The sequence below is a fragment of the Adiantum capillus-veneris genome, chromosome 27 (genome assembly GCF_014529385.1).
Source record: "Adiantum capillus-veneris isolate H3 chromosome 27, ASM1452938v2, whole genome shotgun sequence".
NCBI classification, from domain to species: Eukaryota; Viridiplantae; Streptophyta; class Polypodiopsida; order Polypodiales; family Pteridaceae; genus Adiantum; species Adiantum capillus-veneris.
Genome location: NC_140957.1, coordinates 65187849 through 65215026, shown reverse-complemented (window position 1 = coordinate 65215026; position 27178 = coordinate 65187849). Strand labels below are relative to the sequence as shown.

The window sequence follows — 27178 nt, the reverse complement described above, 5'->3', positions numbered from 1 at the left end:
GTTAGGGCCCTCTCTAGATGCCTTCACCCTAGTTCATGCATCAAAAGGTTGAATGTAACGTGTGTGCATCAAGTAAAAAGATTAACATGTTTTGATGAAGAGATAACAACCTCAATTAATAATTAGCAGCCTCAATTAGTAAAAAAAATTGTTCTTCTTTCGGGAAAAAACATTAAAGAAGTGTCGTAATGGCACAACCATGCAGATTGTTCACTACTAACGAGGAGAGGACGAAATGGTCAACTTGCACGCTTCATACGACGTTCAATAACGAGCACTTAAGCGAGCTGCATGCACGTCGTTCAGCACGTCAAGAGAATTTCCCTCCCTCCCTCCGTAGAGTACGTCGAGTACAGCCTGGTGACAAGAGCAGCAGTTCGTGCTTGCGACATAGTAGTATAAAAGGAGGGACGCAGAAAGCTCTCCTCGCTCCTCCACCCCCCACTAGCTGCTGCTCACTGCCTGCTGACGACGATGGGGTTCCGACTCCGTCACCCTCTCCTCCTGTTCCTGGCCTTCTTGGCCTCCGCCTTCCTCAGCGTGCAGGCCAGCTACTACCCTCCCGTGAAAGATGAGGAGGACGATAGCTACAGCTACTACCCCAAGAAGAAGGCCGCCTCTCCTGTCCCTTCCTACAAGACGCCCTCGCCACCTTCTCCCAAACCCTACTACTACGCGCCCAAGCCTTATTACAAACCCAAGCCCAAGCCCAAGCCTGTCTACAAGAAGCCCAAGCCCTACTACTACTACAAGCGCAAGCCCCGTTACCACCACAGCTATTACAAGCCCAAGCCCTACTACTACTACGAGCCCAAGCCCCATTACCACTACAAGCCCTACTACTACTCAAAGCCCAAGCCCTATTACTACAAGCCTGCTCCGAAGCCCTACTACTACTCAAAGCCCAAACCCTATTACTACAAGCCTTCTCCCAAGCCCTACTACTATAAGCCCAAGCCCTACTACTACTCAAAGCCCAAACCCTACTACTACTCAAAGCCCAAACCCTACTACTACAAGCCCAAGCCCTACTACAAGCCACACTATTACAAGCCTTCCCCTGTCTACTACAAGTCTCCTCCCCCTCCCACCTACTACAATGAGCCCTCCCCCTTCTACAAGTCTCCCCCACCCCCTTCCTACTACACACCCTCTCCTATCTACTACAAGTCCCCCCCACCCCCTTCCTACTACACACCCTCACCTATCTCCTACAAGTCACCACCACCCCCTCCCTACTACGACCCCTCTCCTATCTACAAGTCTCCGCCGCCCCCCTCCTACTACGAGCCATCTCCCATTTACAAGTCACCACCACCCCCTCACTATGAGCCATCTCCCATTTACAAGTCACCCCCACCCCCACCTTATGCCGACCCTTCACCCACCTACAAGTCCCCTCCACCACGCACTTATGAGGAGCCTTCCCCTGTCTACAAGTCCCCTCCACCGCCCACTTATGAGCCATCTCCCATTTACAAATCACCCCCACCCCCACCTTATGCCGACCCTTCACCCACCTACAAGTCACCCCCACCCCCACCTTATGCCGACCCTTCACCCACCTACAAGTCCCCTCCACCGCCCACTTATGAGGAGCCTTCCCCTGTCTACAAGTCCCCTCCACCGCCCACTTACGTCGAGCCTTCTCCCACCTACAAGTCTCCCCCACCACCCACCTACGTGGAGCCTTCCCCTATTTACGCCTCTCCCCCTATCTACCCCTCTCCTCCTATCGTTTAAAATCATTCATGCACCTAATGCCACCACTCATAAGGATAACATCCATAGCGTTGATATCGTCAATTGAAGATCAATGTACTAACATCCATCTCACCTAGAAACCATGGTGTTTGAGTTGTAATGAGCATGTAACCATTTAAAGCCAAAGCCTACATGATTCTTTGAAATCTCTTACCAAATAAAGAACTTATATTTTCAACCTTTTCAATGCTTCGTTCTTCTTTAGCATAGCTCAAATTTTCAATTTTATAACTGGTTGAATCTTAATGCAAGAATCTTATTTAGCGCAGATTTTGTACATGTTAGGATATGGTTAGTATGTATCACCCTTATTGGACTCACTCGGGTATTTGAGCTTCAGTTGTATCACACTTATTGGACTCACTCGGTCATACACCATTAGTACATTGAGCTTCAGTTGACGATATCAACTCCAAAGTGTTGATATCGTCAATTGAAGCTCAATGTACTAATTGTGTTTGAATTCTAATGAGCATATAACCACTCAAAGCCAAAAGCAACATGATTATTTAAAACCTCTAACCAAATAAATAATTTATATTCTCAACCTTTCAATGCTTTGATCTTCTTTAGCATAACTGAAATTTCTAAGTTTATACTTGATTGGATCCTAATACAAGAATCTTAATTAGCAAAGATTTTCTACATGTTAGGATATAATTAATATGAATCACACTTCTTGAACTCACTCAGGCATTTAGTTTGAGTAGCAAGTCTTCTTTCTATTTAGATTCTAGGTGGAGGTTAAGATAGCTAAATATGTTTTCCTTCTTAGATACATTCAAATCAAATTCTGTTTGCTTAGCAATAGAATGGTATAATTTTGGTATAGTCTAAATGACCAAACTATACATTGAGACCCAAGTAAAATTCACAATGGCAATATCTTTCCTAATATGAAAATTTGTCTTAATCGCAAATTTTACCTTATTAGTATAGAAGATATAGAGAAAACGGGGACTAGTCCTCTGATAAACTAAAGGGTTGCTATACTATCCAGTCTTAGAATGACTATATATTGAAACAACCACAAAAATTAGTGAACACCAAAATAAAATTTCATGACATCATATTTGATATCTTAACTTGGTACCTTATAAGATAAATTAACAAGTACATTCTTGAAATTATTTTATATCAAGACAGAAGAGCAAAAATTAATGCAACAATGAGGACTTGAATAGCTATGCTTGACTTCCCCCCAACCAAAAAAAAACCAAGAAGAAGAAGAAGAAATCAAAGCATGTAGTAAGACATAAGCTGCTTTTACATAAATTTTTAATTTGAGAAAGGCTCGCAATCAACAATTTTAAAAACTGGAACTAACTTGTGACCTCCCACCCTCGCCTCTTCAATTATAAGGAAAGTGTGATACGGCTTCGACAAGTACCAAAGATTGTCCACCTACAGATTGTTCATTTGACTAGGCTTGAGACCAATAGTTGACAAGATGGACTATTAGTCTCAGATATTCGTTCTTAGGATTCCTTCTTGATCTTATAAGTATCCTTAGAATACTTTTTCTTTCTAGGGAGGTAGCTCAGCAATATTGTTGAATGATTAAACTTTTGAGGTGAAATATTGTGAATACTTAAAGCGTCTTAAATACATTTGAAGGAGTGGCTACTCAACTATCTCTTGCTTCAAATTTGAGGAATTGATATTTATCGACGCTTTTGATAAATTCTGCCTTTGCTTTGTAAGCTTCAGATGGATTATTGAGGGGATTTTATATCTACGAGCTTTTTTTGAGATTTTTGAATTGAAAAATTATTTTGAGCTTTCTAATGCTCAAATTACATTAATCATATCCTCAAATATTAGTATGGAATGAGAAAAGTCTACATTCAGTTGTGCAATCCTTCAATCACCAAACAATCAAATGTAGCATGCATGCATGTCTTTGCTTGTGGGAATGTATGCTCATGCACATTTGTGATTAGCATAAAATGTAGATTTTAAAAAATAACCATTTCTAATTTATTTTGATTAAACATCATATTCTGAAGAATACAAAACAACATACCTACCATACTCTCAACGTAACTTAGCAAAACAACTCAAGAAACCTCAAAACCAAATTAGATTCCATGTAGCAATATGATATGCATATCATACCACATGACAAACCTCCAATCACATAATCAAGTCACACGACCACCATAATTCCATGTACAAGTCACGTGGTCACCATGTACATAAAACACACAAATCAAAACATCAAAATGAAATATCGAGAGAGAGCATATGTATCGTGGATTATTGTAGGTGACCATATAGATTTTGATGTAGATGATTATACAAACGACTATAGATATGAGGTTATATTTTACCTTATGGAGATGGGTTTTATGGTGATTGGAGTCCGGCATGATGATCTTGTATTGCAACATAGCCATAATTTTTCCGTAGACTTTATGTATAGACCTACGGACAAAATATGGCTATAACACAAGACCATCATTAGGAGAAATATGAACCTTACATGGGCCTTGTAAGGAATCCTAATTTTTAGGGATTAAGGCTAATGTTGTGTGGGGTTTAGGGGGCAAGGGCATTGAAGAAGGTAGTTTTGAGTAGGCTTTTCTAGCCTTTTTTTAAGACAAATGGAGGATGTGGACCTAAAGGGTTGCTTTCTCTCTCTAGCTTTTTTTAAAGTGAAGGAAGCATAGGGGTGTGTCCACATCAGCAATTCCGTGGGTCAAAAAGAGTCAAAATTTGACTTTTCTTTAAAAATTTCATTTTTATTTTTTTTTTACTGAAAACTCCCTCCCAACATATATACATATTCAAAAATCATTGTTTGACCCATTTTTTAACCCAGAAGCTTAGAAAGCCATTTTTTCAAACATCTTTTCCCCCAAAAAGTAATAAACATTTTCTTCTCTCCTCCTCCTCCCTCCTCCCTCCTCCCTCCTCTCTCCCTCTCCCTCTCCTCTCCCTCTCTGCCCCTACCTTCCTCCTCCTCCCCAATCTCTCCCTCCCCCTCTCCCGCTTTCTCTCCTTCCATCCTGCTCGGCCTCTCTATCCTTCCCCCTCTATCTTTTCATCATTTGCTTCCTCGAGCAACAGCTTCCATGGTGCTCACGGACATCACAAATGGTTTGCTTCCACCACCACGTACTTCGCACACCAAAAGCATACATATTCTCTTACCCACGGCATTTGCACCGAAGACCACTAGTGAGGGTGATCAAAGGTCATCACAGGAACGTCGCACCGCTTGTGAGACCAATGTTGACATTTGGGTGGATGGCCATTTGTACCCTTATGATCCTATAAGCCGCTTCCATCCACCGTTTAATAGCCTTTCCACATTTCTTCAATTTCTTGGGAGGGGAGAAGCAGGCTTGTTAGGCTATTGGAAGCGGCTGTGTATGGGTGCAGGTGCTTCTTTGCATATGTGGATGCACGAATGTCAAGCTCTTCACCTCAAGACGACGGCATTACAAGAGAGTGTTGCCTCTTCGGAGAGGGTAGTTAAAAGTCTTGAACAACAAATGCAAGAAAAGGAGTCCCACATCCAGAAGCTTACCAACACCATCACATACTTGAAAGAAACACCCCTTGGTGCAAGGGAACGCAAACGCCCGTATTCATCCATTAAAACTCTTTCACATTCCGGAGGAGCACGCAAACGACGAGTTACAGCCACAAGGTGATTTGGTCTTTACTTGCATGATGCATTCTTACTTCACACTATTTTCTAACATTTATGTTTATTTGTTGCCAGAAACTTCATCCAGGAGGCATGCGGTGGAACAAGCCAAGATAATCGAGTCAACCTGCTCACTAGTTGTCTCAATACCGAGGACGTGATTTCTATCTTACAATCACCTGGAGGTAAGCACATTAAGGATGCAGTCACCAAGGACCTTATGCGTAAATTAAGAAATGTGGTTACTGATGATGATGTTCAACAAGCTTGTGATGAGGCTGGAACCAACACCAAAGCCTATCAGGCTATTTTTCAACTCCGAAAGGATGCCCTCAAAGAACATGGCATTGTGGAAAACCTATTTCCCGTTCCTCACAAGGTCAAGCTCGCAAAGAAGGCCACAAACGAAGATGTGTTCTCCCGCATTGGGACATACCTACACATTGAGGACACAATGCCAACTTCCCTTTATGCTCCGTGCGCAACAAAGACAAGGGGAAAAGGTAAGAAACAATCCATAAGACGTTCGGAGAAGGGCTTTCCTTACACAATGTGGAACAATATTTTCGTGGATCTTAGAAGGCTTCAAGATGCCATGCTTAGATTTTACGAGTTACATGAAGAAGGTGACACACTTTACTTTTTTCTTTGGTATTATTCTTATCATAGACACTGAAGTTTAAGGTCTTAGCACTATTTATTTTGTAGTGCTTGGCACAAAAGTCGCTTTTGTGCTGAAACTCGATGAGTGTCAAATAGTGAAAGGCCGAAGGTTAGAGAGGCTAAGTGTCACTCTAATGAACGAGGCCCTTCTACAAACCAAGCGAAGGGATTCAGTCGAGCCATATCCCACCCTATCTTTTAGCGTGCAATTAGAGAAAGACATTTGGTGGTTGGGTGCTATTGAGGTGCCCAAAGAGACCAATGGAGTACTTTCATGGATTTTTGAGAGAATTGCATGGATCACAGAAGTAATACACTCCCAAATTGCAGGTCAGAAGTTGGAGATTGAGGGCTTTGGTAGTTATGATGTGGAGTGGCACTTAGGTGGGGATTTGAAGACCATAAAGTGTTTGCTTGGATTCAAACAAGGGGCTTCTTCTCTCATGCCTTGTCCATTTTTCACTCGAGGTTACAAACCTAATGGACAAAAATCACATAAGAGCACTACAAAGGCCGGTTACATGGTTCCATGGCAAGGGCATGGAGAACAAGGGTTAGATTGTCGTGATGTCAGAGATGAAGGTAGAGAATGGGAAGCGTCTATTCTGAGATGTGCCATGCTCAATGCCCCAGACCGTGATCAAAAGGACCACGCTTGGAATCCAATCTTTCGATTTCCTCTATCGAATGTACATTTTTGTACATTACACGCATTCATGCGCATTTTTGATAGGCTATTGAAGCTCCACATTGACTATGCTTTCACAATGAAACCGTTGGAAAAGTCCCAGGAAGCGATCGAAAGAGTGGAGGTACTCTTGAATTCCATTGGCTGTCACGGTGGAAATGTGTCTATAGTTGCTGCAAAGAACACAGGGGAGGCCCATGAAATTGCTCAACAAGTGTCAATGAGTGGACAAAAAGCTAGACACTTTTTGAAGAGAGTTTCCCAAGGAAATCCAAGTCCATATGATACTCAAAACAACTTCAACCAGCGGGCAGATAACCTTTGGGAGCTTTGGAAGAAGTTATGCAAAGCTACTACTGACAATGATTCGAATGGCAAGCTTGCAAACAAGCGCCAGAAAGTTTGGGCCCATTTTGATAAAATGGTCAAGCTTATGGGCCATAACAGCACAACAGAAGAACAACGTCAATCATTTCAAGAAGCTTTGGCGGATTTTACCAAGGTCTTCACCCTTTCTTGTGGTGAAAATAACATCTAACATTACATGGTAAGTCATTCATGGTGTATTCATTACAAGGGATTGTTTTTATTTAATAATGTGGATCGTTTACTCATGTGAACAACATATCTTGTTTGCGCATGGTGCATTTTTAATGCACAAGTATGGATCGCTTAAAATTTTTAGCACTCAAGGCATGGAGAAGTCCCATTATCAAGAAAGGGGAGTGTACTTCAAAAATACTCGACATAGTGGTGGAATGGTGCAATCCAATTATTTGGAGGAGATGTTCAACTGGTTTTTTCGCACAACATTTGCTCGTAAGCTCACAATGGAGCGTGCGCGACAATCCAAGATTGCTATTGAAGTGCGCAAATGGAGTCGTCAAGAGCATAGCAACAAGTGGAAAATGTCGCAAGGTCGCACCAAGCATGCTGCATGGCGGCGATGTAGAGTGCGACAAGGATCAAAGTGGATACTCCACGAGTCACTAAACGTGAACGCAGGGTCCAGCTCTTAGCGACATGTTTATTTAAAAAATAATACTTCTTTTAAAAAAATTAGTGTGAACAGGGCCCTTTTTAAATGGGCCCTTATAAATATTGCATGCTCTCATAAATCACTCATTTCTTAAGAACAGGTGAGCTCTTACCAACGAAATGGCGCACACCAAACAAACCGCGAAAGAGCATCCGCCTGCCAACAAAAACACCCTCCAAGGATGTGAGAAGCCGTCATAGCTTAAAGGCACAAGAAAACGGCCACGAACACCTGGCCGTTCCAGGAACTCTTCTGGTAGTGGGCATGGTGGTAGGGCACGAGAGTCATCAAGGATTGTTGAATCTCCACCTCCTCAAGATATAACACCTAGAAAGAGAATGAAGCAACATGCCCAGTGCTGGAGAGAAGCAGAGGCCCAGCAAACATTAGAGTCCGATAAGGAGCAGCCGTCGCGCCCCCAATCACAAGCAGGACCATCCAGGACTCGGGTGGTCCATACAGACACCGAATCAGAGAGTGAGCCACCATGGCTACGATAAAAAATACCGCGCACACACCGGGTGGCCGTTGGGGGGACGACATTGCCTCAAGGCCAGGGAGCTCTTCCCACATGACAAGATCGGCAACCAAGGGAAGAAGAAGAATCAGAAGAGGTTGCAGAACCAGCCCCTAAGCATGTAAATAGGCGCAAGTCTCAGTTTTTCAAGAAGCCTAGCTAAACGCCGCCCGCCAGCAAATGTGCAAGTGCCCCCAAGACAACCGCAGCGGCGCTGAAAAATAGCAACGGCATTTGCAGAAATCCGTCGCTACCAGAAGACGACGGAGCTCTTGATTCGACGCGCCCCCTTTGCTCACACTGTGAAGGAGGTGATTCAAAGCTATGGAAATCAATATATAATGCAAGCAATAGCGCTAGAGGCTATTCAAGAAGCTGCAGAGGCCCACATCATTTCGGTGTTGAAAGATACCAACCTATGCGCCATTCATGCAAAGCGAGTGACAATACAGCCAAAAGATATGCAGCTTGCACATCGATTGCGACGAGACTTCGAGCATTAGCGGAAGTTATCCCTCTTTTTGTATTGCACACCCTTATCTTTGTAATGATTTGACTTTCCAATGACAACATGATCAACAGTTGTGTCTACTCTGTCTATTATCTTTGTAATTTCATGTTTGTATGTAATTGCAGTCAATTTCAGTAAATTTATGCATTTTATGTACCCTTGGGGGTAGATAAGCCTATAAGGGGCCAAAAAAAGCCTGGCCACAAGGGCGCACTTTTTTCTGCCCCTTTTGGGCTTATCTACCCCCAAGGGTACTTAAAATGCACAAATTTACTAAAACCTATTGGTTTTGTATCAATATTTTATATGGATTCTTGTGGACACCTTTTTTTGGTCATTTCAAGCTTTGAATTCCTTATAGGATATCAAAACAAATAACATATTGTGATACCAAGTGTCTATGCAACATTAATTTGGATTTTTCAAATGTCCAATGTAATTGGACTTTTTGGTTGAGGGGTGTACTAGGTAGAGCTAAAGCAGGTGATAGTGTGCTGGAAAATTCATTTCATAATTGATTTCAGCTTTTCTAGTGTCATTGAGTCTGAACATATGCTGGAATTGCCATAAAAACGGTGCATTTAAATGAATGATGCAAAACCAATCCATTGCAGTATATTTGTTCTTTTTAAGTATCCTAGGGGGTAGACTGGCTTATAAGGGGCAAAAAAATGCCTGGCCACAAGGGCGCGCAAATAGCCCATCCAAAACTGATGGATGGGCCATTTGCGCGCCCTTGTGGCCAGGCCTTTTTCTGCCCCTTTTAGGCTTATCTACCCCCAAGGGTACTTAAAATGCACAAATTAACTAAAACCTATTGGTTTTGCATCAATATTTTACATGGATCCTTGTAGACACCTTTTTTTGGTCATTTCAAGCTTTTAATTCCTTATAGGATATCAAAACAAATAACATATTGTGATACCAAGTGTCTAAGCAACATTAATTTGGATTTTTCAAATGTCCAATGTAATTGGACTTTTTGGTGGAGAGATGTACTAGGTAGAGATAAAGCAGGTGATAGTGTGCTGGAAAATTTATTTCATTATTGATTTCAGCTTTTCTAGTGTCCTTGAGTCTGAACATATGCTGGAATTGCCATATGAAAAGGATGCATTTAAATGAATGATGCAAAACCAATCCATTGCAGTATATTTGTGCTTTTTAAGTACCCTAGGGTGTAGATTGGCTTATAAGGGGCAAAAAAATGCCTGGCCACAAGGGCGCGCAAATAGCCCATCCAAAAGTGATGGATGGCCCATTTGCGCGCCCTTGTGGCCAGGCCTTTTTCTGCCCCTTTTAGGCTTATCTACCCCCAAGGGTACTTAAAATGCACAAATTTACTAAAACCTATTGGTTTTGCATCAATATTTTACATGGATCCTTGTGGACACCTTTTTTTGGTCATTTCAAGCTTTGAACTCCTTATAGGATATCAAAACAAATAACATATTGTGAAACCAAGTGTCTATGCAACATTAATTTGGATTTTTCAAATGTCCAATGTAATTGGACATTTTGGTGGAGGGGTGTACTAGGTAGAGCTAAAGCAGGTGATAGTGTGCTGGAAAATTCATTTCATAATTGATTTTAGCTTTTCTAGTGTCCTCGAGTCTGAACATATGCTGGAATTGCCATAAAAAGGGTGCATTTAAATGAATGATGCAAAACCAATCCATTGCAGTATATTTGTGCTTTTTAAGTACCCTAGGGGGTAGATTGGCTTATAAGGGGAAAAAAAATGCCTGGCCACAAGGGCGCGCAAATGGCCCATCCAAAACTGATGGATGGGCCATTTGTGCGCCCTTGTGGCCATGCATTTTTTTGCCCCTTATAGGCTAATCTACCCCCTAGGGTACTTAAAAGGCACAAATATACTGAAATTGACTGCAATTACATACAGAACTTGAAATAACAAAGTCACTAATCAAAAAACAATTCATATCACCAATTGAAACAATTTTCAAGATTGACAAATCAAATTCAAAAGAATTTGCAATATAGAGCCCCATCCCCTCCCTACTACACACCCTCACCTATCTCCTACAGGTCACCACCACCCCCTCCCCAATACGACCCCTCTCCTACCTACAAGTCTCCGCCGCTCCCCTGCTACTACGAGCCATCTCCCATTTACAAGTCACCACCACCCCCTCACTATGAGCCATCTCCCATTTACAAGTCACCCCCACCCCCACCTTATGCCGACCCTTCACCCACCTACAAGTCCCCTCCACCACGCACTTATGAGGAGCCTTCCCCTGTCTACAAGTCCCCTCCACCGCCCACTTATGAGCCATCTCCCATTTACAAATCACCCCCACCTTATGCCGACCCTTCACCCACCTACAAGTCACCCCCACCCCCACCTTATGCCGACCCTTCACCCACCTACAAGTCCCCTCCACCGCCCACTTATGAGGAGCCTTCCCCTGTCTACAAGTCCCCTCCACCGCCCACTTACGTCGAGCCTTCTCCCACCTACAAGTCTCCCCCACCACCCACCTACGTGGAGCCTTCCCCTATTTACGCCTCTCCCCCTATCTACCCCTCTCCTCCTATCGTTTAAAATCATTCATGCACCTAATGCCACCACTCATAAGGATAACATCCATAGCGTTGATATCGTCAATTGAAGATCAATGTACTAACATCCATCTCACCTAGCAACCATGGTGTTTAAGGATCTTAGAAGGCTTCAAGAAGCCATGCTTAGATTTTACGAGTTACCTGAAGAAGGTGACACACTTTACTTTTTTCTTTGGTATTATTCTTATCATTGACGCTGAAGTTTAAGGTCTTAGCACTATTTATTTTGTAGTGCTTGGCACAAAAGTCGCTTTTGTGCTGAAACTCGATGAGTGTCAAATAGTGAAAGGCCGATGGTTAGAGATGCTAAGTGTCACTCTAATGAACGAGGCCCTTCTACAAACCAAGCGAAGGGATTCAATCGAGCCATATCCCACCCTATCTTTTAGCGTGCAATCAGAGAAAGACATTTGGTGGTGGGGTGCTATTGAGGTGCCCAAAGAGACCAATGGAGTACTTTCATGGATTTTTGAGATAACTCCATGGATCATAGAAGTAATACACTCCCAAATTGCAGGTCAGAAGTTGGAGATTGAGGGCTTTGGTAGTTATGATGTGGAGTGGCACTTAGGTGGGGATTTGAAGACCATAAAGTGTTTGCTTGGATTCAAACAAGTGGCTTCTCCTCTCATGCCTTGTCCATTTTTCACTCGAGGGTACAAACCTAATGGAAAAAAATCACATAAGAGCACTCCAAAGGCCGGTTACATGGTTCCATGGCAAGGGCATGGAGAACAAGGGTTAGATTGTCGTGATGTCGGAGATGAAGGTAGAGAATGGGAAGCGTCTATTCTGAGATGTGCCATGCTCAATGCCCCAGACCGTGATCAAAAGGACCACGCTTGGAATCCAATCTTTTGATTTCCTCTATCGAATGTACATTTTTGTACATTACATGCATTCATGCGCATTTTTGATAGGCTATTGAAGCTCCACATTGACTATGCTTTCACAATGAAACCGTTGGAAAAGTCCCAGGAAGCGATCGAAAGAGTGGAGGTACTCTTGAATTCCATTGGCTGTCATGGTGGAAATGTGTCCATAGTTGCTGCAAAGAAAATTGGGGAGGCCCATGAAATTCCTCAACAAGTGTCAATGAGTGGACAAAAACCTAGACACTTTTTGAAGAGAGTTTCCCAAGGAAATCCAAGTCAATATGATGCTCAAAACAGCTCCAACCAGCAGGCAAATAACCTTTGGGAGCTTTGGAAGAAGTTATGCAAAGCTACTACAGACAATGATTCAAATGGCAAGCTTGCAAACAAGCGCAAGCAAGTTTGGGCCCATTTTAATAAAATGGTCAAGCTTATGGGCCTTAACAGCACAACAGAAGAACAACATCAATCATTTCAAGAAGCTTTGGCGGATTTTACCAAGATATTCACCCTTTCTTGGGGTGAAAATAACATCTAACATTACATGGTAAGTCCTTCATGGTGTATTCATTACAAGGGATTGTTTTTATTTAATAATATGGATCGTTTACTCATGTGAACAACATATCTTGTTTCCGCATGGTGCATTTTTTATGCACAAGTATGGATCGCTTGAAATTTTCAGCACTCAACGCATGGAGAAGTCCCATTATCGAGCAAGGGGAGTGTACTTCAAAAATACTCGACATAGTGGTGGAATGGTGCAATCCAATTATTTGGAGGAGATTTTCAATTGGTTTTTTCGCACAACATTTTCTCGTAAGCTCACAATGGAGCGTGCGCGACAATCCAAGATTGCTATTGAAGTGCACAAATGGAGTCGTCAAGAGCATAGCAACAAGTGGCAAATGTCGCAAGGTCGCACCAAGCATGCTGCATGGCGGCGATGCAGAGTGCGACAAGGATCAAAGTGGATACTGCGCGAGTCACTAAACGTGAACGTAGGGTCCAACTCTTAGCGACATGTTTATTTAAAAAATAATACTTCTTTTAAAAAAATTAGTGTGAACAGGGCCCTTTTTAAATGGGCCCTTATAAATATTGCATGCTCTCATAAATCACTCATTTCTTAAGAACAGGTGAGCTCTTACCAACGAAATAGCGCACACCAAACAAACCGCGAAAGAGCATCCGCCTGCCAACAAAAACACCCTCCAAGGATGTGAGAAGCCGTCATAGCTTAAAGGCACAAGAAAACGGCCACGAACACCTGGCCGTTCCAGGAACTCTTCTGGTAGTGGGCATGGTGGTAGGGCACGAGAGTCATCAAGGATTGTTGAATCTCCACCTCCTCAAGATATAACACCTAGAAAGAGAATGAAGCAACATGCCCAGTGCTGGAGAGAAGCAGAGGCCCAGCAAACATTAGAGTCCGATAGGGAGCAGCCGTCGTGCCCCCAATCAAAAGCAGGACCATCCAGGACTCGGGTGGTCCATACAGACACCGAATCAGAGAGTGAGCCACCATGGCTGCGATAAAAAATACCGCGCACACACCGGGTGGCCTTAGGGGCGAAGACATTGCCTCAAGGCCAGGCAGCTCTTCCCACATGACAAGATCGGCAACCAAGGGAAGAAGAAGAATCAGAAGAGGCTGCAGAACCAGCCCCTAAGCATGTAAATAGGCGCAAGTCTCAGTTTTTCAAGAAGCCTAGCTAAACGCCGCCCGCTAGAAAATGTGCAAGTGCCCCCAAGACAACCGCAGCGGCGCCGAAAAATAGCAAGGGCATTTGCAGAAATCCGCCACTACCAGAAGACAACGGAGCTCTTGATTCGATGCGCCCCCTTTGCTCGCACTGTGAAGGAGGTGCTTCAAAGCTTTGGAAATCAGTATAGAATGCAAGTAATAGCGCTAGAGGCTATTCAAGAAGCTGCAGAGGCCCATATCATTTCGGTGTTGGAAGATACCAACCTATGCGCCATTCATGCAAAGCGAGTGACAATACAGCCAAAAGATATGCAGCTTGCACATCGATTGCGACGAGACTTCGAGCATTAGCCGAAGTTATCCCTCTTTTTGTATTGCACATCCTTATCTTTGTAATGATTTGACTTTCCAATGACAATATGATCAACAGTCGTGTCTACTCTGTCTATTATCTTTGTAATTTCATGTTCTGTATGTAATTGCAGTCAATTTCAGTAAATTTGTGCATTTTCAGTACCCTTGAGGGTAGATAAGCCTATAAGGGGCCAAAAAAAGCCTGGCCAAAAGGGCGCGCAAATGGCCCATCCAAAACTGATGGATGGGCCATTTGCGCGCCCTTGTGGCCAGGACTTTCTTCTGCCCCTTTTAGGCTTATCTACCCCCAAGGGTACTTAAAATGCACAAATTTACTAAAACCTATTGGTTTTGCATCAATATTTTATATGGATCCTTGTGGACACCTTTTTTTGGTCATTTCAAGCTTTGAATTCCTTATAGGATATCAAAACAAATATCATATTGTGATACCAAGTGTCTATGCAACATTAATTTGGATTTTTCAAATGTCCAATGTAATTGGACTTTTTGGTGGAGGGGTGTACTAGGTAGAGCTAAAGCAGGTGATAGTGTGCCGGAAAATTCATTTCATAATTGATTTCAGCTTTTCTAGTGTCCTTGAGTCTGAACATATGCTGGAATTGCCATAAAAAGGGTGCATTTAAATGAATGATGCAAAACCAATCCATTGCAGTATATTTGTGCTTTTTAAGAACCCTAGGGGGTAGATTGGCTTATAAGGGGCAAAAAAATGCCTGGCCACAAGGGCGCACAAATAGCCCATCCAAAACTGATGGATGGGCCATTTGCGCGCCCTTGTGGCCAGGCCTTTTTCTGCCCCTTTTAGGCTTATCTACCCCCAAGGGTACTTAAAATGCACAAATTTACTAAAACCTATTGGTTTTGCATCAATATTTTACATGGATCCTTGTGGACACCTTTTTTTGGTCATTTCAAGCTTTGAATTCCTTATAGGATATCAAAACAAATAACATATTGTGATACCAAGTGTCTATGCAACATTAATTTGGATTTTTCAAATGTCCAATGTAATTGGACTTTTTGGTGGAGAGATGTACTAGGTAGAGCTAAAGCAGGTGATAGTGTGCTGGAAAATTCATTTTATAATTGATTTCAGCTTTTCTAGTGTCCTTGAGTCTGAACATATGCTGGAATTGCCATATGAAAAGGGTGCATTTAAATAAATGATGCAAAACCAATGCATTGCAGTATATTTGTGCTTTTTAAGTACCCTAGGGGGTAGATTGGCTTATAAGGGGCAAAAAAATGCCTGGCCACAAGGGCACGCAAATAGCCCATCCAAAAGTGATGGATGGCCCATTTGCGCGCCCTTGTGGCTAGGCCTTTTTCTGCCCCTTTTAGGCTTATCTACCCCCAAGGGTACTTAAAATGCACAAATTTACTAAAACCTATTGGTTTTGCATCAATATTTTACATGGATCCTTGTGGACACCTTTTTTTGGTCATTTCAAGCTTTGAACTCCTTATAGGATATCAAAACAAATAACATATTGTGAAACCAAGTGTCTATGCAACATTAATTTGGATTTTTCAAATGTCCAATGTAATTTGACATTTTGGTGGAGGGGTGTACTAGGTAGAGCTAAAGCAGGTGATAGTGTGCTGGAAAATTCATTTCATAATTGATTTTAGCTTTTCTAGTGTCCTCGAGTCTGAACATATGCTGGAATTGCCATAAAAGGGGTGCATTTAAATGAATGATGCAAAACCAATCCATTGCAGTATATTTGTGCTTTTTAAGTACCCTAGGGGGTAGATTGGCTTATAAGGGGGAAAAAAATGCCTGGCCACAAGGGCGCGCAAATGGCCCATCCAAAACTGATGGATGGGCCATTTGCGCGCCCTTGTGGCCATGCATTTTTTTGCCCCTTATAGGCTAATCTACCCCCTAGGGTACTTAAAAGGCACAAATATACTGAAATTGACTGCAATTACATATAGAACTTGAAATAACAAAGTCACCAATCAAAAAACAATTCATATCACCAATTGAAACAATTTTCAAGATTGACAAATCAGATTCAAAAGAATTTGCAATATAGAGAGACAATTCCAAATATTTTTTATTCGTTCCAGCATAGTGATTTTACATCATGTATCTGAGGAGTTCATAATTTTTTTGCACATTTCCTGGCGCCTATTTTGCTTGTAAGGCAACTCCCCAGTCAAGAGGGACTACGCTATGGCATTTGGGTCAGTTGAGCCAATGGAAGCATGTATCCCTATCTGGGCAAGCACTTTCCCACGAAAGCCAGTGCCAAACGTTGTGCATACAAGGGATCTACGCACTAGGAACACTTGATGCGCAGTTTGAGCAATGGTGCTCAAACACAAAAACTTGCTCAAAGCTTTTAACGACCAAGTCATAAAATGGGCTTGGGGAGTAAATTCATTATGGATAATGGCCACATCGCCAGGGGGGAGTTGTCCTAGGTAATGCGCAAGGGAAGCTTGAGGTCCAAAGCCCGTCTACTTGCCACCCATCCTTGCAGCAAAATCATCAACCTCCACAACATCCTGTCATAAACCTATGAAGGTAAAGAAAAAATACAATGAAGGATAAAATAGTAACATGAAAATTAGGATACAGTTTACCTCCTGCTCCTTGTCGTCCTCCTTCCTGTTGCCCTTTGCATCCAAGTCAATGCTCCCATGCACCATAGATACAAGCTTTGGATCATCAGATAGGAGGTCTCATAATGGCATAGGCATCCTAGAAGCCTCAACCTTGGCTTGGGTGGCTTGGAAATCTTCATCAACCATGTGCAACTGCTCTGCTCCCAGGACCTCCGCACATACAACTGCAATAGTGTCAACAACAGAGTCCCCATCTGGCAAGAGTTTGATTTCTAGGGCATCTGGTGTATTGTCTAAGGGACATTTGCTGTTGTTGCATATCACGCTCAAGCATTCATCCATGCGTAGGCCAAATGCTTTTTCCAAATCATGCGGGAACACATACTCCTCCCCATCCACTAACACTGAGTAGAAGCGGCTGATTTCTACCTCTCGGATTGCCACATCTGTCAGTGGTAGTGGCACTGGAGTGTCACTAGGGCCAGCCGCAACTATGGATTTCTCAACCACTTCCTCAAGACCCTTAGGGTACTCGAGCCAGTGTGCTTTTCCTTCCGCTGCAGGGTTCATGGGGATAACCTGCCGCTCCTTGGTGTCCTTGATAAAGGATCCAACTTGAAGGTGTGGTAAGCGGAGCTCCTCCAAATCAGGTTTCTCGCTCACCAAGAAGATAAATGTTGCGATCCGAGAAAGGTACTCCACCCCCAACTTGCGCTTCTTGAGCGCTGACACCCCAGGGGCTTGCTCGTCCAAGTAATGGCCTGCATCGGTTGCAATTTCTTGGAATCGTTGCAACGGATTGCAGAATGGGCGATCACCTTTGTGTATATAGCGCAAAAGATCGCAAGGCACCCAGATCCCTGCATGTGGGGGGATAGATACAGAATATTTTATGATGTGCTCCTCCATGAACGCAGAAATCTCCTCAAATGCATCCATGTGAAGGGAAACTGTGGCATCAAGGTCAGGGAGACGAGTAAAAAAGGTGTGGAGGTCCAACTTCCCTTTGTATTTGGTGTCCTCGAGGAAGAGAATGAAGCGTGACAAAGGGATGGATGTGGGTGCAGATGCAGAGGCTGTGGCTGCATCCATGTCTAACCTGGGGTGTGGATAGAGAGTGGAGGATCTCAAGAGTTGCAAAAGTGAAAATAGTGAATGAGTTAGGTGGCCCCCCTTTTATAATGGACCCTTTTTTTAAGACATTAAAAAAAGGCACTTTCACCAAAAAATGATTTCTCATCCCAATGCAAAAAATTATATTCAAAGGCATGATTTGCCGAAGAAAATCATGTTGATTACAGCGGGGATCAATATGAAAATTGCAAGAGTTACAAAGTTATAAGATCGATAGCATAGTTCCATCTATCCCCCAGTCCTCCTCGACCTTCAATTTGTCTTCTATTCTCTTCCCAATCTGCGGACATTCATTTCAATAAGCATCTAATGATCGACAAACCATGATGTATTGAAAATGTGGTGGAAAGATTCTCACCTTGTGACCTTGTAAACGAAATTGTGCTCGTTGAAGGGCCTCAAAACCCATAATAACCAAATGTTCTCGAACATTACTGAAAGTCCAATGCTTATTCACTTGGACTACCTCCAAAGCATCGTTGGGCATCTTCACTGCAATGTCAAAGCTTGCAATAGCGTCGTCTACACTCTGTAAGGGAGTCCACACTCTAAGCTTGCACATCCAACGATCATAGTGAAATCGTATGTACAAGGAGGTGCGGGATTTCAAATAGCGCATTCCAATACCTAAAGCTCCAACCTTACAACGGTACCGGCCCCCGTTGTGCATGCCCTCCACAAAACCCCAGTCCTCTTCTAAAAGCCTTCCTAATTCCTCGTAATGCGCATCTTTACATACAAGCATTGTGGTAGTCTCCACAAATCCAAACTCTTTAAAAATGTGCACAAAACAATGAATAGGCAAACACCAACTCAAGCCCACAGACCTAGAAGCTTTACATTATTTCAAAGAGTTTTGGACATTCATTATCATCTTTTGCTTGAAAGATGCTACTGACCACAAATCTGGGATTGGCCACTCCATACTTAATAAGGAAGTTACTTTGATGGGTTCAAGCGTTCCAAATGCTTGTGTAGAAGTAGGGACAATATAGGAGTGAGAATAGAAGAAAATCCTTCTTTGAACCAGTTTGGTTGGGCAAAGATGTGGGAACATTATTGCTCCAATATCCGCATGTATAGCATTGAATGTGCCGGAGAGACTATGTAGTGGCTGCTCCTCCATAATAACATTACACTGTGATTTCACACCTAGCTTTGTATTCTCAAAACATGTACTTACAATGTGTTGGAAATCGAGGTGGTTTTTGCAAGTGCATGGTTGACATTGAGAAAACATGTTGCACAATGGCTACGGTCCCCTTGTCTTTGCGGTTCTTGAAGCCAAGGAGCTTTCCTTTCCAATGAAGATCCAAGTTTGCACGATTCCGCACACGATGAGGGCCAACAACAGATGGTTGCATGTATACCCAAGCACCTTTGGTGAACTCTTGTGGCACCCACTCATCATCTACACCTCTAGTGTTATGGCATGCAAGTGCTGTGACCTCATCCTTTGGCCGCCTTTGCGAAGTAGAGTTGGCCATGGTTGAGCAAAGCAAACTAGGAGGAGGAGAAGAACCTTGCTTGTTTCTACAATGTAGGTGGGATAAAGTGATATGACAAAGTGGTTAACCCTTGTGGCAATGGGAGGAGAAGGTGGAAAACCCTTGCTTGGTGTGGCACTGGGAGGAGAAGGTGGATAACCCTTGCTTGGTGTGGCAATGGAAGGTGGTAGGGGAGGAGAGAGGAGCTTCCTTGCTGCAGCAATGGAGATGGTGTAGAGAGAGAGAGAGAGAGTGTTGGAGTAGAGGATGAGTGTGATGGTTGCAACCAAGGAGGGGTTGGAAAAGGGGTTCTAGAGAGAGAAAATCATTTTTTGCCTAATAACTACTTTTGGGGGAGCTCTGGATAGCAAAAAAGATTTTTTAATTTTTTTTAAAAAAATTTGAATTTTAGGGTTTTTGGATACATGTTTTGACTTTTTGAGATCAAAAAATGCTTTTTTGACCATAAAATAGTTTTAGGGGGGTTTTCAAAAGATGAAATTTGAGTTTTGAAATTTTTGAAAAATTTCAAATTTTTGGGATTTTTTCAGAACCGGATCAAAAAGGAGGGAAGTTGGAGGTTCCATATGGCCCACCCCCCCCCACCCCACCTTCTCACTAGGTAAGAGCCCATTTAAGAAGTGTAAGACTACTTTGTCCCCCTACATTTTTGAGGGCATAGAGTGTGTCCACCACCCTCTTCTCATTGGCTGGCCTCTAATTAACCTTAATCCCAAAGGGCCCCTAGAGGGTTCATATTTTTCCTAATGTGATTGGTTAAGGCATGTAAGTTATTTTTTTGGCGAATTGGATAATCCATGACTGGTTAAGTCATGTGATTGAGATAATCATGGCTGGTTAAAGTCATGTGATTGAGTTTTGATGGACTGGTGAAGTCATGTGACTGAGTTTTGATTTGGATAAGTCAAGATTGATAAAGTCATGTGATTGAGTTTTAATGAATCAGTTAAGTCATATTATTGAGCTTTTAGTGGACTCGATAAGTCTAAGTTTGGAAAATAGCCTATTAATTTGAGTTATTATAAACATTGATGTACACTCAGGTGAATCCTCAAATCACTTCTACATTGGAAAACCCTTAGAATGATGCTATTTACATAGAAATTCAAGAAAAAAAATTATTTCTCAAACAAATTCAACCACCTTCTTTTAACACTAGGTTGGTAACCTAACAAGACATAAAAGTGTCCTTTCAGGGTTTTGAAAAAAACCTCCAAAATCATAGTAGATCCACTCATTTTGTAAAATCCTTTCATGAGGTTATAGTTCAAGGCCTACTACACATGGAAAAAATAAGAAACTTGTAAATTAAATTTCTCATCTTTTGGTCACACCAAGCCTCCAAAGTTGATGGACCAGTACATTTTCATCAAAACAATCATTTTTTATGTTTTGTTGCATAAAAATAAGATTAGGGATTTTTGTAGGACTTGAGATAAATTCCCTAGTTAACTTCAATGGGTTGGTGATCAGAACACATGATTACATCTCACTCACTATTTTTTGTTTTGCCAAAAGAAATAGGTACAAAAAAGTTGAATTTTTACCATTCTGCAAACCTATCATCAAAGTTTCTATAGCCACGCTCAATACAAATAATATATGCATGTTTTCTTAGTTCCCTTTTGTCCTTTAGGTTCATAAGGATCCATGGAGTATGTCAAAAGAATAATACATCTCTTACCAAGGGGAATCTTGGGGACAAAGATGAAGTGCTAAATACAGCAAACATGAAAAAACTGGGTTCAACATTCTGAGTTGTAGAATCCCATAGAAACTATTCAATATCTAGCCAAATTTGATCCTTATGACTAGATATGGTTACTACCTACAAAATGCATGTAGTTTTCACAAGAAACTAACAATACTGAAAAAGCTATACTTGATATACTAGAATGTTTCGTTTTCTTCTATAATTGAAAAAATCAACCACCGTTGTCTACTATGCAAAATAGGGTATTAGGTGCCCCAAAACTCAAGGAATATTAGCTTTATGTTACAATATGCGACATAGAAACTCAAAACTGCATTTGGATATCATGAAAGCCACCAAAAAAATCATAGAAGAGCTAAAATTGGATAAAAAATAGGATTTGACAATTTTTGTAATTTGGTCATAACTTACAACTTTAACATTTATTTCTCCCTAGAAGCATCAGGACATGTTGAGGAATACTAAAGATAGTTCTCTAGCATTCTAGACCTCACAAACATGAATTCTAGAGTGGTATAGTTGCAAAAAGCTGAAAAAAGCCAAAAATAGGACCGGTTTTTTCACACAGTTTAGGTTGTGAAATGTTGTGCAAGGACAAGGTTAAAGATGGAATTGATATTCCAAAAAAATGTCAAGTTTTTTTCAGCTCATGAGACAAATTTCTAGATAGATAGCACCTCAAAATCCATTTTGAAACTCTTGAGATAATTCAAGGAAAATGGTCACTTAATAGGACATAAAAGTGTCCTAGGACATAAAAGTGTTCCATTACCAACCTAGCGTTAAAGGAGAGGGTGACGATATTGAGAAAGATGCGGAAATATGGATTGAAGCTATGGATGATTACTTCTCTGTTGCAAGGACCGCACCTACAAATCAAGAGATGCTAGGGATGTTTTGCCTTTCAGTAGAAAAAAATTATGGTAGAAACAACATTGTCGTGGCATGGGAGTATTAGAAAACTCTCAGAGTTGGTGGAAAATCAAACAAGCAGCGAAGGAAATATACTTACCCCTTGTCCATGAAGCAATAATTAAACATTATTACTCATTTTCTATTGTAGAGGGCTACATATAGAGATACTTCCAGAGAAATTAAAGAGGCATAAACAAAAAGGAAAATTTTATTTAGCACTAGCTATAAAGAAAACTACAAAGTGGAAAAAGAGGTTATTTACATCGGTATTGATTCACCATAGATATGGTGAACCTCGACCTTCCCGTTGTAGTTTGCGGCTATGGGAGTCATTTCTTTTCATTCAGGACAAGTGTTCTGTGGTTCATGACACATCCACGGGCCATACTCAAGACTTGTGAAATAAGGCTTGTGGGATTCGTACCAATGATCGCAAAAGGTGAGATAAGTGGTTGGTATGTGTTCTTGTGCATGGATCTCTACCCTTTCCTCTGATAGGTGGTCAAAGAGATATGGGAATTGGCTATCCCATCGATGTCCAATGCATATGTCTCAAAAATCAGTGGACATTTGTGGTTTGTGGTAATTACTAGATCTTTGTGGACATTATGTGGTGGTTGTTATGCCATGTTTGGGAAAGGTGGCCATTGCGATACTAGGAGAAAAGTTGTTCAAGAGAGATTGAGAGAGAGTGTGAGTTTGCATAGTGGATGATGGGCTAATTGGGATGGCTTGGACGCTCTCATTTGGTGGTGGTTGGGAGAAAACTACAGCCAAAACACAAGGGTGGGAGGGGTGTGAAGTTGCATTGTCGTCCAAAGGTGGTGACTGCGAGTGTGTGGAGAGAGAGAGAGAGAGAGAGAGAGAGAGACAGAGAGAGAGAGAGAGAGAGAGAGAGAGAGAGAGAGAGAGAGAGAGAGAGAGAGAGAGAGAGAGAGAGAGAGAGAGAGAGAGAGAGAGAGAGAGATGGTGTGCGTGTGTGTGGTTTGGTAATCCCACAACGGCTTAATACTATGTGGTGAGGGATAGCTAGAGGGATAGATGGTGGTTGAGATGGATGGTTGAAGTGTTCGTTGTATTGCACTATAGATTGTCTTGGGAGGATGCAGTGCATTGTGGGCTGCATGTGAGCATGCCAATAATTGGGTGGTGGACAAGAGAAAGAGGGTTGGTAGCCGCTCTCCATTGTGAGAAGAAAAGCAACTGATGGTCTATGTGAGCCTTGAGGTCCCTAGCATTGGTTAAAAATACTTGTTTGGTGATGGCTTGTGGTAAGCATGTTGCCAACGCGGCTCACCATGCAGGCATTGATGGGCATGCACTACCATGAAGTGATTGGTGGCCGTTCCTGTTGTTGACAGAGTCGCCTTTCAACTAGCACCATAGGTGGAAATTTGAAGCTCCAAGAGTGATGCTAGTTGCCTGGAGGTGGCACTTGGCTAAAAGCAAGGGATGGTGGTACAAAATTGATTGTCCTTGACAGTACCTTTGATGGTACTTTGACAAATCTTTGCAATGCGATTTATCCAAGTCATAAAAGAAATTAGTTATCATATTATATATCATTGGGTACATCTTTAAAAGAGGAACATCATAATAAAATGTCGGACAGGTTTTGACACAAACTACAAAAATTTTACCAGTCCCCACTTTTTCAGTGATACCAATAAGGTGGAAAAAAAATTGGTCCTTTTTTTGTTCCACCATCCCTTGCTTTCAGCCGCTTTTGGTTGCTGATGGTTTTAGATGATGTTGGTTGTTGGCAGGACACTAGGGATAGGTTGGTGGTTGAGGTGTCACCTGTGGTGGACTGTGATGTGCCTTAGCATTTGTTAATTCCCCTTTCATAACCATAGCTTTCAAATTTTTGTGATATGTGTTGTTACTCTTAGTACGTAACTATTTGTTGAGGTTGTTTGGGGACGTTTCCCAGCTTACTGTGGTGTCTTCTCCTTCTTCACATAAAGAGATTTTGGGGCTCTTTCCTAGATATTAAAGGCGTCTCAAATTCTTCTTCCATTGCCTCTTTCTCTAACCTTAAAACTATTTGCATGCAATTTTCACAACTTTTCTATACCTATGTCACCGAAAATTGTTTTACACACAAAGTCTTTCTTAGTGTCTCACAAGCGATGGAGCTCAAGGGTGTATTTAGACTATCTCTCAACTATCAAACTTCTCTTCCTTTACTCTCTATACATAAATTCCTACTATAAAATTCCTATATCCCTTCTATAATTTGAAGATTACTACTACAAGAGAATATAAAGAGAAAAAGATTTTTGAATCTGCTTTTGCTTCCCCCTTCTTCTATAATCTTCTTCATCATTGTATGCTAATTTATCTCATTAATTAAACTCTTAATTAAGATATTCTTATTATTATTGAGTTACATAATGATTTCTATGCACTAACAATATATCAAACCAAGAATCATGCTAATATAATAGCTAATGAAAACTTAGCTGTGAGGTTTGATTGATCATGAATGTCGTTGTTACCATGTTTCGAACACTACCAAGAGCGTTTTCATTAGACTAATACCACTGCTACAACATGAGGCACAAAGAGCCCTAAAAAATATTGAAAATAACATAACATAGGCCATAGACAACAGATCCACATACCTGTCAAGTCGCATATATGCATAATCGAGAACAATGCTTGTTTGAGAGAAATAGAGAAGGGAAGAGAGTAGAAGAGCATGTGAAGATGCACCTCCTATAGGTGGAGTGCTACATTGGCACAAAAAGAGAGGAGAGAGACGAGGAGTAGAGAATAGACACAGGCACTAGGTGCAATCTCCCCCTCGCTAGAGTGAGCAATCTCCCACTGGGTGCAATCTCCCCCATGCTGGCCGGCAACCGATGCTCAAGTTGGCATCCTTCTAAGGTACAAAGTTGAGGCAGAAAATTCGAGGTGTATCTAGTGGAAACAACCCTCTCCTGGGGTATCCATGGTAGCTTATTCATCGACTTGGTCTCACCATCTATGTCCACTTTGACCTGCAGAAAGGGTGTTAAAGTTATGGTGATCCTATTCTTTATCTTGGCTTTCATGTATTTATTTAACTTTTGTTAAAGTTTGGGTAGGGTAATTTACTTAGATAGGTATAGATGCAAACCATTGTCCCCATTGTACAAGTATCAATTTATTCATTGCCAAGGTTGGTTGGTTTAAAAGACTCTCTATCTCTCTTTCTCTCTCTCTCTCTCTCTCTCTCTCTCTCTCTCTCTCTCACACACACACACACACACACACACAAACACACACACATGCGCGCAAATCTCCCCTTGGTCTCTACACTTCCACATCATCGACTTTGACACTTTTTTGGGGGGCAAGTACATCCTTTGCCACTCTTACACACCTACCAGTTTTGGACACATGGAAAATAAAGAGACATTCCTAGATTTCATCCTGTTCCTAATGGCCAAGCTACTGGCTACACTCAACTATATGCCCTTCTTGGCTCATGGTCACTTACTCTCTCTCTTGCATCTGAGTGTTGCCTCTCATCGTGTTCAATACAACTACCTAGTTCAACAAGGGAACCCCTGCTCAAACACCTCTACCCGATCTCCATTCCCTATACATTATCTATCTTTCAATAGTTCTACTTGAGACATGTGACCAACTTGCTAGCTGCACACTCCTTGTCCCTCTCTTTGAGAAAGAATGTTTGATGAAAAGCCCATTATATCTGACCTTTGAGACATGGAAGCATGCGAGCCTTATCTTGTATTGTCCTCATCGCTATAGGCCTGACAAGAAAGCTTGGTCAATGCTACCGTCTCACTTCTCTGTCTTTTGGAGTACAATGACAAGCAAGCACTTTGAGCCTTTCTCAAATCTAAATGTAGAGTAAGAGCTCCTATCCAAATTGACATGTTCCTAACAAAGGTAGGGCAGTGTAAGGGCGGGCTACACTACCCAAACTGATGTTCCTAACAAAGGTAGGACAGTGTATTAAGCCACAGTAAGAGGCTCTTGATTGTTTGATTCATGTTTGCTTGAAGACACAAGCATACTTGAAGCACATTGTGGAGTAAAGTGCGACGAACTTTTTGGCTCGTGACTCTTGAATTGCACTTATTGCAAGATATTGTAGGGTTTGGAATCTCTCAACTACTTCAATGGTTACTTGAGAAGATGCATACTTACAAATCAATTTGTTGCTACGTTCTTTGCGGACTCTATGTGGGCTAAGAGAAAGCTTGGACATCGCTACTCTCTCACATTTGTTGCTCAAACAAAGACAGACTGCAACATTTGCACGTCTCTCAATATCACAATTCAGAGCAAGGGATCCTCCCCAAACATGATATGCCTAGAATGAAGACAGAGTGTGAAGCTTTTAGCTGGTTCCATGGTTACTTGAGAAGATACATACTTATGGACTACATCGATCACTAAAATGTGGTGAAATTCTTGACTCCGATCTCTTGAACATCACTTATTGCAAGGTATGACATAAGTGTTCGGTATCCATGGCTAAAACCTTTAGGCTACCTAGAAAGTTAGGGCCCTCTCTAGATGCCTTCACCCTAAGTCATGCATCAAAAGGTTGAATGTAACGTGTGTGCATCAAGTAAAAAGATTAACATGTTTTGATGAAGAGATAACAACCTCAATTAATAATTAGCAGCCTCAATTAGTAAAAAAAATTGTTCTTCTTTCGGGGAAAAACATTAAAGAAGTGTCGTAATGGCACAACCATGCAGATTGTTCACGTCTACTAACGAGGAGAGGACGAAATGGTCAACTTGCATACGACGTTCAAATTAAGGGAGCTGCATGCACGTCGTTCAGCACGTCAAGAGCATTTCCCTCCCTCCCTCCGTAGAGTACGTCGAGTACAGCCTGGTGACAAGAGCAGCAGTTCGTGCTTGCGACATAGTAGTATAAAAGGAGGGACGCAGAAAGCTCTCCTCGCTCCT

General features: G+C 41.9%; 1 protein-coding gene across 1 annotated transcript; it reads left to right on the top strand.

The window, feature by feature from the left end:
• The first annotated feature begins 434 nt into the window (after window positions 1-434).
• Window positions 435-11409, top strand: LOC147422114 (uncharacterized). The gene is made up of 2 exons (XM_086503015.1): window positions 435-1737; window positions 10831-11409. Exons 1-2 carry the CDS (start codon window positions 475-477, stop codon window positions 11407-11409), a joined length of 1842 nt encoding a protein of 613 aa, XP_086359141.1. The 5' UTR covers window positions 435-474.
• The last annotated feature ends 15769 nt before the right edge of the window (window positions 11410-27178 follow it).